The following is a 16,914-nucleotide window of genomic DNA, read 5'->3' on the forward strand; positions in this document are numbered from 1 at the left end:
GCTGCTAACCAACAAACTAAACAAAGGCTAGAGGATGAGGGGGAGGGAGAGAGGCAGACTTTCCACTGGTGGAAGTATTGTCATTATTTGGAGTTTGTTTGGCTACTTTGTTTCCAGCACAGCTAATATCTGGACAGCAACAACAAAAGCTTTGTGGGTATTAACACTTCACTGGATCACAAGTTCAACTTTGGAGCCAACAAGGTACAAATATAGTCACATAATAAGTAATGTAACTAATTACTTTTGATACCAAGTAATAAAAAAAGTAATATTATTACATTTTAAAGGAGCAATAAGTAAAAAGTAACTTATTACTCTTTCTGAGTAATTTGCCCAACACTGGCTGTGACGACAGGATGTTTGCAACTTCCTCTGCTTAATACGTCTTGTGACTCAACTGTCAAAACGATCTATTTATATACCACTCATACACATGGAAAAGAAATTGTAGAGCGTGAGAGTTAGACGGAACATTTTGGTGTATTTGAACTCCAGAAACACTCATTGAGGAAGTGGTAGACCAGCAACCTCTGTGAGGTAAAATGAGGTGAGGTAAAAAATTTTGCTAAGGGAGTCTGGTGAGAGTGATATTTGGCTCATATAGCAGTGGTTTCTTGAAAAGTCTGTCTGATATCAAGGTAAAACTGAAAATATTCTCAAGATAGTGTACACTGATACTGATTTTTGTAGGTGGCTCAATTACATTCAGCTGCCGACACTGTGCACAGCAGTACACTGTTTAGCTTCCTTGCTTAGCTTGGGGATGTGTCGACTGCCATCTACTGCTGTTAATATACCGACTATGGATGAGCACTTTGTAAAACCACATTTCAAAAAATCCTAACTATTCCTTTAAGAACTATACAGATTATCAGCAGACTTGTCCCTTAAGTTTTAAATTTAGAGATGAGGTATTTATAACAACTCTTCAATTAGAAACTGAAGATGAATTAGAAATCCCCCTGAGGAATGACTGCAGCTTTCATTGTGCGTTAGCTTGAGGTGTCGGGCTATAATTATAAGCAGGCATATTTGTGTATCCTTCCTCCGCCCACTTGCCCTCCCTCCCCGGCCGGCCTGTTATTGTCTCAGGGTGGCCGGAGTCATGGCAGATGGTCAAGAGGAACTGCAGCTCACCTCGCCAGCCCCAACGGAGGTAAAGGTACGGGGGAGAGCACTTGGCCGTTTGACAAAGAACACTATGTTACTATGATACAGGGCAAGAAATACACCACACACACAGTCCCTGCATGGACTGTTAGCACCCAGATGGCGAAATTTCACTTCCATATTTCTGTCAGAAACAAATGGTCCTGACAATTCTCCAGATGGGAGAAAAACAATCCTGGGAAAGAACGCATTACAGTCCTGTCCTGCTTTTAAAGAAGAAATGTGTCATGTCATCTTTTCCACTCCCATCCTGTCTGAAAGTGATTGGCCTCTTTAAGGTCCCTCATTTGTCATTCATTAACTTTGAGTAAATGTATGACTGGAAGGTCATCCACTCTCCCACCATCCACTGAGAGCAGCTTAGCAGCTTCATACGGGGACTATTTTCAGCTCTACGGAGCGGCGGGGGCGAATCAAAGTAATTATAGTGTGCTGGTTCTGTTGTGTGAGAAGAAAACAATATGCAGTCTCTGAATGTGATCGGCCTAATATAGCCTCCTTCATGGTGTGTCACAGCTTGACTGCTGGCAGGGTGGGGTGGGGGGGGTGAGCTTGGGTTTGTGGGCTTCGGGAAGAAGGGAAGGAGGAGCAAGAGGAGGTAAGGTGAGGGGAGGCAGGGAGGGAGGGAGCTTGGGGGTGTGATGGGTGGAAGAGAGAGTCGGACAAGCAGGGAAAGAAAACAAATGAGTCATAGAGGGAGACGCAATGGGAACCCGGTCAGAACATACCTGAAATAGCAGGTTTCAGAAAAAACATTTTGCTGCCAGTGTTGAGCAACTTATTTGAAATGTGTTATCAATTATTCACTGCTAATTGAAAAATGACCTACATTACTTTGATAATTACTAAGCAGAAAAAGCAGCGAGTTTGTCCCAGTCCACCAAAGGTGCTTTCCAATAACGCATGTCACATTTCCTGTGAAGTGCAGGGTCAGAGACATTTTTAATTTTGAGGAAATAAAAAACAGACATTGTGGTAACAGTTTTCAGTTGGTGCTTTTCCACACACAGAGCTGGTCTGGCTCGACTCGGTTGGACTCGGCCTGGCAGCCCAGCACAGCCGGGGTTTGCATTTCCATTACAACAGGGCTACCCGCTTGAAGGTGTGTCTCAACTCAAGACCAGCTCGAGGAGGCTCGAGTCGAGCAGCTGTTAAGTGCTGGATAAACCGTTCATGTATGTCTCTGGGATAAACACACTGTTGCCCTAAATTCTTCACAATAAAAGTCTCTTGTTGTTTCGTTATTTAAATGCTTTTATTATGAAGCAGCACAAACAGGAAATGTGGTGGGGGTGCAGGAGTGTCTGTGTGTGTAATAGCGCAGTAAAAGTGGTGAAGGGAATGCAAATCAGCGCGGCACGGATTGACATGGCACAACCAAGATTGCTGGTGGACAAAACCCCAAGGGTTTTCCCTGCATATCTGACTTAAAGACCTTAGTTTTTTGGCCACCACCTTGGTTGAAAATTCTGACCAAAACTTGAAGTGATAGTTCACCCAAAAATGAAAAGTCTATCATCATCTTATCCCCCTCATGCTGACTGAAAGTCTGCATGATGGTATTTTTTTAGTTTGAAAGAACTAGTGACGCTGCATCCTGTACATGTGCAGCCAGATGCCTGCGTTCCAGAGGGAGAAGAGTCGTGATGTAACAGCTGCAAAGGCATCTAGTCAGATAACTGTTTTTTGTCCTACTGTCGATTCTGTTCTGTCACTACCTCTGCTGCTAGTGCTCCAATAATTTATGCTGCCTTGGTGAAAAATTCTACCAGAACAAATTAATAGCAGAGTACCGTAACCCTATGATACGATACGATACGATACGATACGATACGATACAAGATGCTTTATCAATCCCCTGGGGGGGGGGGGCGTGGGGGCTGAATGTCATTAACATTGGACATACAAAAGCATACACATGTCAAGGCAGCACAAGACAAGCTGAGAGCACAGCAGCAAAATAAAGTAACCATCAGTGAGACTGCACCAGTACATGTTGGGGGTTGTATGAAACATCAGTGTCAATGTCAACAATATTCATGGATACCGACATTACCACAATCCTTTATACAAACGACATCAACAGTCACCAACATCGACCTCATCATCAGCATCAGATCATCATTGGCATCATCAATAGTGACAGGCAGTTCATTAAAAACGTCACTGCAGCAGGTACAAAGGATTTCCTGAATCTCTCTGAGGAGCACCTGGCCATTACAAGTCTGTCGCTAAAAGAGCTCATCAGCTCACTGAAAACATTCATGATCCTCATTTTGCAGAACACTCTTGAGCTTCCTACTCATTTTTTTTCTCCACAACCACTTCTAGCAAGTCAGGGGTGAAACCAATAATGGATCCTGCCTTCTTTATTCATTTCTCGACCTTGTTTTTGTCCTCTGAGTTTAATCCCAACAAACAACGGCATTAAAAAAAAAAAAATCTAAAATACTTTGACAAAAAAAAAACACACACGAGTGACCTGCTAACATCAAAAGGCCGGAGCTTCCTGAGGAAAAACAGCCTGGACAAGGCCTTTTTAAAGATGGCACCAATGTTCTCTCTCAGGTCCAGCCTATTATCCACAAGGACACCAAGGTATTTGTAGGAAGAAACCACCTCAATAGCTACATCTTTAACTGTTTCCCCACCAGGGTTTTTTAATAGTGTCAGCCAGAGCCAACATTTTTAAAAAAATTCACTTATTTTTCAACACTCACAGACTATTCAATTCTATGAATATGTTAACATGGAATATATCAAAAGAAAGAACAGATCTTGTAGTTTCAGACACAATAAAGGTTTTGTCTGAGCTTCATTCATTCTTTTTTATAAGCACTTGAATGTTGGCTGGTTGCATAAAACAGAAATCCACTTTTCAGACAAAAAACAGAGAAGCAGAAGCAGAATGTTGACTTTTTTTTTTAAGTTGGGTTTTTTATCACTTCATATTACGTGTGTGACATCACTGTCATCACTGTGGCTTCTTCCCATTTGGTACGGGAGAGCAAGTGAATTACTTCTCCCAGCTCACTACTAGGTGCCACTAAATCCTATTCACTGGACCTGAGAGTAGAGTACTTAAGTTAATGTATGTATTGTATTTCTACCACTGCCGAGAACAAAATAAACTCACATTTCACAACTGAGCATTACTGGGATTAGTAACTCTGCTGAATCACAAACTGTTCTCCTCACCGGCACGTTTTACAGCACACTCACAATTCCCACGTTTCAATCCCTGCGTGCTACATCCACTGTATTTATGTGCATCCTCTGCTGCTCAGTCCACAGCAGGAAGTTGAGGAAATGTGATCCAGGAGCTGGGAGGAAATAAACAGGGGAGGGGAGAGATGGTGCAGAGATAAACGTGGGGAGGAGCACGGTGATGTGATGGGCTGACACCAGGGCCTCCGTACGTGAGGTGTGTCCCTGTCAGCAGCTCCGGCCCTCGCTGTGTTTTCCTCCTCTGACTGTTATCTATCTTCACTCAGCTGACATGAATGGACTTTTGACCCTGCTTCACTTACAAATTCAGACAGGTTGAAGTCTTCTTTTCTTTACTTTTGTAACCTTTAACCTAAAGCCTAATGTCCACTGGTCTTTGTCCTGTCTATTGAGTGTAATTAATATCACCGTCTGCCACTTCTGACATTTATGTGGAACAGTTTGGAATTGTGAGGATTAGGGACATAAGAATACCAAAAACTCAATACCACAATAAAAAGTCCAAAATATGAGATTTATCACTATATTTAAAAAACAAAGAAAATGTGGACTTGAAAAAAATAATTTATTAAATAATTAATTTGATGTGAACAGCATTTTTGTTTGCATAAAATTTGTTTTTTCTTTTTAACTGAAAGTGCTTCTGCTTTCCTTCTTTAATAAAATACATTAAAACTGAAATCGAATTCTCTTTGATTGCCAAGGGCATGTATATACAACTTTAAAGTAAAATCAATGTAGCAGTCCTGTTTAAAGATACCAGACAGTAAAAACTAGAGCTGCAACTAACAATTACTGTATTTTCATCATTGATTAATCTGTGGATTAGTTTCTGGATTAATTGATTCATTGTTTGGTCCACAGAATGTCAGAAAATTGTGAAAATGTTGATCGGAAGTCCAAGATGGTGTCCATAAAATGTCTTGTTTTGTCCACAACTCAGAGATATTCAGTAGGAGTAAAACAAAGTTAAATGAATATGATTTGTATCGACTCCTTTTTTATCAGTTGCTTCTCCAATTATTGTTATGATTAAAAATATGGGGAGGGGTGTGTGAACTTCTTTTGGCTTCTGTAGGTGGTCCTGCCAGAAAAACAAGTCTGGGAACCACTGATGTATCCTTTTTTTTAATTTAAGAATTTCTTTTAAAATTATCTTTGCTTAATGATAAAGAAAACATATCTGTCAGAGTTGCAGGTGACATGAAATTTTTGGTGTTCACAAAGCTGGTGGGAGCCCACAAGTATACAGAGCTCCATGAATAGGCTTGTTAAAGAAACACACACACACACACACACACACACACACACAGAGTTGGTGTGTCTATTGCTCCGTCTGTACAGTAGATACAGTTTGCTGTTTGGGGTGAATAAACAGATAAATATGTCATTTGTGACAGGTGAGAACCTTTCACAGCAGGTAGGCGGCTAACTTCTGTTTGTTTAAGGACTGTTGTTTAAACTGGGTAATGGATGCAGTGTTTACATTCTCATGACACAAGTGATTGTATTACATTTTACAAAATTACATGTTTCTAAAGGCTGTCTCTGTGTCTGTCTCAGCCTTCGTTTCTGTCCGTGCAAAACAAAAACCAGAGCAGCACCACAGTGACTCAGAGGAGGTTTCATCACTGAGGTCAGAAGTGCCGCGGGCATCTTTCACTCACTCTGGGCAACCCTGGCTGAATGCATTATCTGCAGCAAATGGATTTAAAAGCTTTAGTTTATTGCGCCAGAGAAATCAGCTGCCACAAACAATTAGTTGTATGATAAACATGCAGGCACGCATACACACTGGCAGAAACACGCCAGCACATACACACTCCGAGCCGCACACATGTATACCTTGCATAGAGGCACACAGTTTCTCTCTGAAACTGGAGCACTCGTCTCTGAGCCCTATTTCCAAATAGCATTAGCAGGAGAAGTTAATTTAATAAGGGTTAAATCCTGAGGGACGACTCAGGAGCACAAAGATTCCATCACACACGTTCTAACATGCACAATGTCAATGAATTCACACAGAAATATTTATATTTTCTATTAAAACTGTCTGTGATAGGTGAAGCTACTCACCCAACACTTTATACTGTACTTTATATCAATTAATCAATTGTTACTTAACTATAAAATGAATCTGCACCTGTTTTGCTAATCATTTTGAGCCATTTTTAATGAAAAAAATATACAATTTCTTTGATTTCAGTTTCTAAAGTGTGAATATTTTCTTGTTTCTTTACTTCTCTCTGACAGTAAACTGGATATTTTTGGGTTGTGGACAAAACAAGACATTTGAGGACGTCATCTTAGACTCTGAGAAACACTGATTGAAACTTGTCATCATTTTCTGACATCTAATAGATCAAACAGCTAACTGGTTAATTGAAAAAAAGTCAGATTAATCAATAATGAAAGTAATCGCTAGTTGCAGCCAATGTACACTCCAAAAAACATCTGTCTTTTAAACTTAATAAATGGGATATATTGCAAATCTGATTGATATTTGGCCAACACAAATATAAATCCCTGTACATTGCAATGCTGTCAAATAAAATGCAACTTATGAAATAAACTTATGAAACATAACATTTGTAATTATTGTGTCAGAAGTGAAGAATGATTCAACTATATACTTGTTATCGGGATGTAGTTTGCGGTTTACTTGTACTGGAGTGGATTTTCAAATGGTTTTGCACTTGCAAATATTAATTTAGTTTATGCAATTAAGAAGTAAATTGCTTTTTAAATAAATATTTTTTAAAAATGTGAAAAAATACCACTACAAGTTCCCACAGTCCAACAAAAAGACCAAAACAAAAAGTCATTAATGAAGTACTGCACACTTACATGTGTTTGTTGAGCTGTAAACTAAATGATATAACTGTCCTGTGATGAAACACATTAAAGCTGGTGTAATGCTGGTGCATTTCTTACCAAAATTATAAAATTCATGGATTAAAATAGCTCAACGTGTAATCTACTGTGTTAAATCATCATGAACCTTGCATGGCCAATGCTGAGTCAGCAGTTTGAGACATATTTACAGAATGAAATTTATAACAAAAAATAATGTTAATACACCCCGACCCCACACTAGGGCTGGATGATGTGGAAAAAAAAAATCAAATATCACAATATTTTTAACCAAATACCTCAGTATTGTGACAACATTGTAGAGATAACTACTGGTGCTTTCACAGAATATTAACATTTCTGATAAATAATCATCAGTTACGATGACATAATGACTAAACAAAGGGTAAAGACAAATAATATAACAGTTCCACTGTTACTGATAGCTTCCCTGGGGGAGGAGGGAGATCCATCGTCCAATCACAAGAAACCAACGTATACACCTTAAAGGAGCAATATGTAGCCACTGCAGGTACAAAAATGAGTACATCGATCCAAATAGTGAGTTGCAGCCACAGACTGCAATTAGGTTGCAATTCTGTTTAATATATGATCTGTGGTTGAAGCAAGCTGTTTCCTCCCTCTCTCTCCTCCTCAGACACATCAGAGACAGACAGACTGCAGCAGCTCTGCAGGAGCGCAGGATGCACACACTCCTCCACTATAAGTTGATCAGCTGTTGATAACTGTCAGTCGTCTGTCAAAGTAAAGTTCAGTCTGTTATCCTGAAAACAAAAGCCCACTGCTCTGAAATAACACACTCTGGACGATGAGTTAAGTGGCTGCCTGTCTCACTGCTGCCAAACTCCATTAACATTTTGCTCAGTTTAACCTTTTATAAGCAGCTACTCCTTCTACAAGATTATTAATGATTTATAACAACTCATACACAGACACTTAATCATTCTGTGAAAATTTGGCATCAACTTGAACTCTGATGATTGTGAAACAGACACACAAAACAGTTATTCCGTCCCACAATGGAAATTTCAAAGGGGAGCAGCATGACTGCAGCATTCATGTCAATGTTTCCTTAATGTTTGATGACACATCATGGTCATTTTATGATTGATTACAGAAAATATACTACAGATTTCTCCTTTAGCATTATTTCGCTGCCTCCACAGTTTATCGTTTTGAGAATGAGAATGTGTGAAGTCACTTTAGGCAGCCATAATGTGTGTAGATCAGCCATATGTTGTGTTTGCTGCCACAGAAAAGAAATACAAAATTCCTGTAATATTATATAATGATGTAGCAATATTACTATTACTATCCATATATTATATTAAATTCAATTATCAAAATCAGTCCACTTATTAAAAGTCTTTGTTTTCACATACACAGTCCAATCAAACCAAAGTTTTCACATGTATTACAGAGTGTAGTACAGAGTTGTTGGATTGTGTTACAGTCTTTCTTTTTTCTGGTCAGTCTGTGTAATGAGATAAGCAAAATCCTTCAAGTGAGGACAGTTTGTTGGTCTTCACTTCTTTAAGAGGCTACTTCGGGATCATGGCATGGATTTAGGTCAAGAGTCAAGACGAGGCTGATGATTAACAACATGAATGGAACCAATAGCTACAAAACCTCTTACACGTACGGTGATACAAACTTGTGTGTGCTCGTGTGCGCAGGGGGTTGCGTGAAAGTCTGCTCTGGTTTCTGTAGCTGTAAGACCCTGAGCACTGGGGACAGAAGGTCAGAGCCTTTGCACTGAGCTGAGAGAGGACAGGATCAGAGGACAAGGGGTCTCACAGGTGACCACATAGTAACATGAACTGTATCTGCTGGACCGAGCTCTACTGTGTGTGTGTTTTCAAAGGATGCTATGTTAAAGGAGCACTCCAACAATTTAGCATTGCACATCATTAAGCTGGGAGACTGACCAGAGAAAGATTCTCTGATTTTAACATGTAAACAAAACAATCTGGTGGATCTTCTGTTTCGGTTTGAAGAGTGACCTACAGCTTCTGTTTGCATTTTCTGCAGACATTACACTTTGACTTTTACCTACATAAAAGTACTAAGTACTAAGTAAAGTCTCTGATCAGTCGAGCACAGCAACTTCAAGACTCACAATTACTCAGAGATGAGAAGTAACTAAATACAAATACTTTTTTCCAAAGGTATCTGTACTTTACTTGAGTATTAATTTTTCTGACAACTTTTTACTTACGTAGTTTCTACATTTGAATAAAAATATCTGTACCTTCTACTCCATACATTTTCAAAACAGGCTTGTTACTTTAGTTTTAGTGCATTTGAGGGGAGTTATTGATTATTTTTATTTTGCACGCCGCCTTTTAACATCAAGACTGACTTCAGCCTAAATGGATGGAACAATATCACATAGAAAAGACGATTCCTTTGTGTATCCATTAGTGCATATCACACGTGACAGCTGTGACATGATGAAAATTATGTAAAAGACGAAAACAACAAAAGATGTGACAAGACGAAAATGGTGTAAAGGCCGTAAAACAAAAATGACAAGTGATATAACATGACAAAGATGATAAAATAAGACAAAAAATTACGTAAAATATGTAACAAGGTGAAAATGACAAAAAATGGGACAAGACAAAAATGACATAAAAGATGTAACAAGATGAAAACGAAATCAAAGATGAAACAAAATGAAAACGACTCAACAAGATGAAAATGACAAAAGTGCGACAACAAGACAAAGATTTAGTAAGTAACTAACAAGATGAAAATGATGTAAAAACCTAACAAGTTGAAGCAGACATACAAGAAGCAACAAGATGAAAAAGGCATTGCTGCATTGCCTATTTCTCACATAAAATGTTTTCAGGGACGCGTTTTAGTTTCTGCTGTAAAATGAGAAATTTTGTGGCCAGGAAGGTTGAGCAGCACTCCTCAGGACGAACGTGTGTAAATCTGATGGATTTAACAAGATTTCTGAAGACTAGACATCCCCCACATACTGACTATTTTTACATGAACAGATACAGATTTTTTAATAGGCTATTATTGGCTTTTCATCAAACAACATTTAAAGTGATTTTACTGACAGACAAATTTCCAGGGTCAGAATAAAATCATGAAAGTCCTCAGTTTGTTCATGTCCCCATCAAGTCCTACCCCAAACCCACCTGCGGGGAGAGTGTGTATTTTTGGAGCAGTGCGTCTTTGTTTTCAGGATATCAGGATGTCAGATAAATGGGCTGTCAGTCCAGTGTGACATTTTTCAGACTATTTGAGTTTCATTTTGTTTGTTGAAAATAATCTTAATGCGAACAACATGTGGTGACGGGATTTCAGGACACAGTAATAGTAATGTTTCCTGCCTTCACTTCAAACGAAGACACGTTTATGAAGGTAAGGTCCATCAACGACAAACACACATAAGACTGACATGAGTCACCATTATTTCTTCTTACGCTACAGTTTCTTTCATTATGTCTTCCCCCTGTGTGTCTTCCTTTCCTCCTGTCTCTTGCTCTTCCTCTCTTCTAGTCTTTGCTTCAGTATAGCCCTGAGGTCTCCATGGAAACAAGGTTTAGTTCAGTCAGCAGAGATGTAGAGACAAAGCGAAGTGAGAGAGACAGAAGTGGGATGAATTGAGAAAACCTTGGTGAGAGCAGGCTATTTTCTAATGTGTGTGGACATCTAATGCAGGTTCCAGCTGGAGGGAACTCATCCTGGAGTTTAGACATTTTAGAAAAGTGTACACAGTTAAAACCAAACAGTTAAGAGCATGACTTCTGTTTTTTTTGGATACCTTTTTCTCCACGATTAGTTGAAAGCATTAATTACTCTGATGTATATATCTACACTTCACCTTGAGACAAAATATTGCGCAAGAACAATAATTTTGTTTTGTTATTAGTGTTTTATTGATATTAATGTATATAAATTTTCTGATTCCTAATATTCAAAAAATGCCCCAAATGCAAAAAGAGGAAGAAGACAGACACGGTGACGTCAGTCAAGTCCTTGTAAGTCACACACACGCCCACGCCATGCACCAAACTATTCACCGAGCCTGAGACTGATAAAAAACACACCCGAAATTACATATACAAGAGTTGGCTTGAAAAATAAAACAAAAAAACTGAAACTTTTTTTGGTCCTTAACCCTTGTGTGGTGTTCAGATCTGTGGGACCCGTTTTCAATGTTTACTAAAAGAAAAATGATTTGATTAATTATTTTTTCAATGTGAGACTCATTGGCCTTGGTTCATTTTCATATAAAGGAGCACATTTTCAATGAGTGCACACTGTGCACCTACACACAAACACATTTATATTACATATGTGGTGTTCAGGTCCACTGGACCGGAAAGTGATAAAAGCCAGAGGACCAGCCTCTCAGCAGCCAGCCACAGGACCAGTCCACCAGCAGCAAGCCACAGGACCAGGACCAGTCCACCAGCAGCAAGCCACAGGACCAGACCACCAGCAGCAAGCCACAGGACCAGGACCAGGCCACCAGCAGCAAGCCACAGGACCAGGACCAGGCCACTAGCAGCAGGCCATGGGACCAGCCTGTCAGTAGCCAGCCACAGGACATATGTCATCAGTGTACTCCGCCCCCGGGGCTGGTGTGTTGTGTAGACTGGCATGAATGTATTCTATTTCAAATTGAGTTCAAATAAATAAACATCAATAGTGATGAAAAACCTTGTTTCGTCTTTATTTGTTCAAGATAAACATGTTTTTTCTGACCATATCTTGATTATATATTGATTATTACATTTTATCAGAAAAAATTAAAAGCACCTTTGATGAAAAATGTGATCTAACAGAGATAAATGGCAAAAATTGTCTATATATGCTGCCTATATTGCTTATAATTGAGATAAAGTAAACATCTGTTACATATTTTATATAAGTTGTTATGGATGTACTGATTTAAAAACCAAATAATCGAGTAGGTCCACCAGACCCACAAACATTGGCTGAGTAACAAAGTAACATAAACGCCACATGAGGGTTATTTGTGTGAGGTCAGCGGATCAGAGGCCAATAATATCCTGTCATTCATACATGCATACATTTCCCAAAATGCAACCATCTTTGTCTTAGACCCTACTGATGTGTTAAATATCCATGATGTCGTTCAAACTCCACACACTTATGTAACGCAGCTCTCTGTTGAAAATTGGTAGCGCTCAAGGCAAAATGCGAGATATCTCCTGGTTCTTCCCTCTTTTTTCACTCCTGGTTAGTTTCTCAGACCTGACAGCTGCAGATTCACAAAGGACATTACACAACAGTGTTCTCAGGTAGAGTAGCACTCCTTGTGATGAGTAAACTGACCTTTATGTGCTACAGTAGCAGCAGATAAACTCAAACTCCCAGCTAGGGAGCATGAGCAGCGTTTATCTGCTGGTGTCACACACAACTGAAATGTCATCGTCCAGAGTGAGACGGTCACCACGGCGTCCCAAATATCAGACCTGTCTGATAAGGACTGGACTTTGTTAAGAAGCAGCTGTGGTGCTCAGAAACAGCTGGTAGGGATGTGACAAGTGTCAAGTGCCGTTCACTTTTGAATTGATCCGCTACAGATACTGGTACCTGCTACTTTACTCTCTCTGGAGCATCAAAAATCTCATTTCTATACTAATTTTGCTCAAAAAACACACAAAACAAATAAAATCTATCCTTCTATTGTCTCAAACCTGTCTCCACAAGCTGCAGCCTGTCAGTCAGTCACCAGGGCATCACACAGAGGAAGCACACATTGTTGTTCTTCCTGTTGTTGTGTTTTTGTTAGCACTGCTGTGCTTCTTACTGTAATATTTCCTCATTAATAGTGTGTAATTCATGAATATTGGTTTCATACTAAGCTTTCAGACACACTAATAAATCTCACACACTGTTGTAGCATACTAAATATGTTAGTGAGGTGTTTCAGACACGGCCACTGGCTGAGTGTGGGCTAACGCTACTTAAACCAATGAGACAGTCAAGCCAATTATCACAGCAAAACAGTCCAGTTATCTCCAACAACAAGTTACCCAACGAGTTCATTAATCGCCTGAAGATGTCGACGAAGTTGTTGATGCCTAAACTAAAGTTTTGTCGCCCATTACTTCAAGTTCAAGTTGTTTATGGTCATTTCCACATACAGAGCGTAAGGAAACAAAATTGTTTTTCTCATGAGGTGTCTGGCATTTTAAAGTGCAGTATGTACATCATTATGTAAACATAGTGACCAGCATAGCAGAATGGATGAGAAGTTGAATATAATAGAAATGTAAACAGAATACTAGTTGCTATGAATAAAAAATTAAAATATGAGGTGCAGGTGTTTATGTAGTTGTTAAAAACTATAAGAATATCTATAAATACTGCATCACAAGTGATCTCATTGGTTATTATACATGGTATAAATAAGGCACAGCGGTGGTGATTGTCCAGTATGTGGTTTCAGTGCACAGTAGTCATGAAATGACCTTGCTGGTTGTTATACTTATAACAAGGCCATTTGGAGGAGGGTGGGGTGGTATAAGAAGAGGGGAGAGTAGGGGGCAGTTCAGGGGGCATTAAGGATTAAGTCACTGTTCAGTCTCTGGCTGCAGGTGTGCTAATGCTAGCTGCTGCTGCCATGGGATATTTAACTATCAGGCTATGAAAACGGTGCGCTCTTTAGCTTTTAGTTTTCTAGTGTGTTTGTTAGACGTGTTGCCTCGCCAGCTTTGCATTTCACCATTCATATACTGCAGAGAGTATTGTGTCTAATCACACATGCCATAAAATCTGGTTCCCATCAAAGTGCCATAATTAATGAACATCACATACAGTTATTTAAATGTTCAGTGTGTAAGAATGTATTGGCAGAATATGTCAGCAACTGAATATAATATTTAAGTATAATCACCTGAAAATAACAATGATTGTGTATTTGTTACCATAGAATGAGCACTACAGAAGGCGTGGCTTCTGTTCCACAAAGTCCATCATGTTGCACCGCTATGTCTCCACAGTAACCCAGAGTATACCAACCAAACACTGGCTTTAGATATGGGCATGGGCAGAAAACTAGAATGGGCATTGCAGAATGTACTGAAAGGATGTCTGATTACATAAAGCAATAATATGAAGAACAATTGGAAATACCAATGAATCCACAAATGGTAATGTGGTGATTTTGGAAACCATTTCTTATCAAGAACCCTTCTCTTAAAGCCTGTTCCAGGATTTGTGTTCTACTTGTCTAACTTTTTTTTTACTTGTATTGCTCTCCTTTCTCTCTTTTTTTGTGGATATCATTTAGCCACAGTCATGTTGTTCTAGCTCGCTGGTACTTGCCTTTGTTACTTCCAGTACTCAAATGTGAGTGTACTGGGCTGTGAATTAAAATGTACATGTTCGGCATCATTTGGAAAATTGTGCTCACAAAACATCTTACAATTTAGAAACGAGTTGAAGTTATTTCACTTTCAGTAAGTTATCTGTGCAGTCCAATTAATTCAGTGTCTTCTAAAACGTCTGGTTTAAATTGCCATTTTGAGTTTTGAAACTTGAGCAGCCTCAGTAACCACAAAACCACTCCAATATTGTCCAAATCGACCAAACAGTTGCTGAAATATTGTCCATATGTGATTATGCTAACTAATGCTAATTGTGCTAATTATGAACATTTACCAACATATGCAAGTTAGCATCTGGTAGCTTCATAATGCTTGGACCCGATATTTTACATTTCTGAAGTAAAACTTTTTTTTTCCAGGTTCACAATAGGGCTCTAATGGCTGGAAAATAGACTATTAAGTCAATTATTGCTGTAAGGAACAGTGAATAGAGGGTAATTCTTTAAACCACCTTTACATTTTATTTCAGTACGAACCATGAACAAGCTGCTGCCACATATGAAGAAACCACTTAAGGGTCCAGCACCCAGCACGGCAAACTAATTACAGGCAGTTACATCAGTTAATGTCCATTCACATCATTGAATATACGGTGCAGGGTTTCCACTATGGAGGTGCAACACCACCTGACTGTATCTACGTTTAAAAAAAGCATGCTGTATGTTTATGAATGAAATGTGGAGGCAAACGACTCAACCAGGCCAAGGTGGGAATGTGAGAAGAAAAACAAACAATATAACAGAGACAATTTCCGTGTGGTCAGTATGACTGTCTGTGGCTGAAATAGTTAAAGATGATCACGCTTTCTTTGCCTTTTGAGTAATTTATATAAAAAAACAAATGATTTACTTAACACAGTGAGCACAGAGTTATAGGAAAGTTAAAGTCAGATAGTGAGCACTGACTTGTATTAATAACTTGTATGAATGTCAGAAAGTATGTCTTGATTGTAGTGGTGTCAGAGCACAGAATCACAGCTGCAAGACAACCTGTAGCTGAAATCCACCCTGTGTCTCTCACTCACTCAGCACGTCCTCGTCCTCATTCATCACCTTTGACTCACCTTGCACGCAAAACTTGAGCTCTTTAGCGTCTGTGACGGTGCTGGCGGGCATCCTGTCAGGAACCTTCTTGCTCATGCGGTTGTAGTTCCTCCGCTTCTTCGACTCACCCCACAAATTGGAGCCGCCGTGCATGCTGGGAATGTTGAGCACGGCAATGCCTTCTAAGGAGGTGTTGCTGAGGTCCAAGATGATCCCATCACACTGAGGGAAAAGACACAAGAAGACAGAAAGAGGAAGAACAAAGAGAAAGAATGATTATAAAGAAAGACTTCAGACAGAATCTCATAACATAACAAGATTTCATTTAACATGAATATTCTGCTTATCAATGGCTGATAAGGGTACAAAGCTTCCATAGAAATAATTATGCCCCTGTGTGCACAGATGATGCAAGATGACACAACACTTTCACAAATCAAGACACAAGTAAGTGCTAGCAATGGTTGCTTTATTTTGAATAGGTAGGGCTTTAGTCTGCAGTGGAAGATGTAACTTCACTGTCCTGGAGTCAGAACAGAGAAGAGTCAGGACCAAGACGAGCCTCCACAGTAGAGCTTGAGATCTGTGCCTGAACCCGGTGAGACCACACTGGCTCAGGTCACTTTCTCACATATTTCACAGGCTAACCTCGAGTCAGGCTGTATTATTATTTATTTTTTTTAGGCTTGTTGATCTATTTTTATAGACATTTTCATTTCATTTTGTTATCCTGGGCTATTTAATTTGATTTATAAGTTATTAAGTTAATAAAACTCTTAATGCTAGTCCTCTGCACCTGTTCTACATCGGTGTCAGTTGTGTAATTATGTTGTTACATGGCATGTGTTCCAACCCTAAGGCTTTGTATTTAAACATACTTTATTTTAGCCATTAGTATTTAGCCTAGGCATAATTTATTTGAGTGTGTAATTGTGTGAGTGAGAGTGTGTAAATGTTCAGTACTCATACATGTTGCATGTAGAGTGTTCACGTTTTTCATTGCACTTAACAGGCCATTTACATAAATAAGGAACATTAAAAATGGTAGAATGATGCCTGTTCTTGCCCAACATCCTATCCAACCTCTGCACAATTTAATGAGGGGAGAATAAGCTGTTTGTGTTGGGCTGTAATTGGGTTTGGGCTGAAATATGCTAATGAGGCTCTGGTTTTCAGATAGAATTTTGTCTGGCTTGGGCCTTGACAGG

General features: G+C 39.3%; 1 protein-coding gene across 1 annotated transcript in view; it reads right to left on the reverse strand.

Annotated features, from left to right (window-relative positions):
- The window catches only part of dgkg (diacylglycerol kinase, gamma), a 177,660-nt gene that overhangs the window by 13,998 nt on the left and 146,748 nt on the right, over nt 1-16,914 (reverse strand). The window contains exon 22 of the mRNA XM_084724388.1: nt 15,727-15,928. Coding sequence (XP_084580514.1) covers nt 15,727-15,928 — 202 coding nt within the window. The remainder of the gene's footprint in view (nt 1-15,726; nt 15,929-16,914) is intronic.

Source organism: Lutjanus erythropterus, chromosome 8 (assembly GCF_056507025.1).
Source record: "Lutjanus erythropterus isolate fLutEry1 chromosome 8, fLutEry1.hap2, whole genome shotgun sequence".
Lineage (NCBI taxonomy): Eukaryota > Metazoa > Chordata > Actinopteri > Lutjaniformes > Lutjanidae > Lutjanus > Lutjanus erythropterus.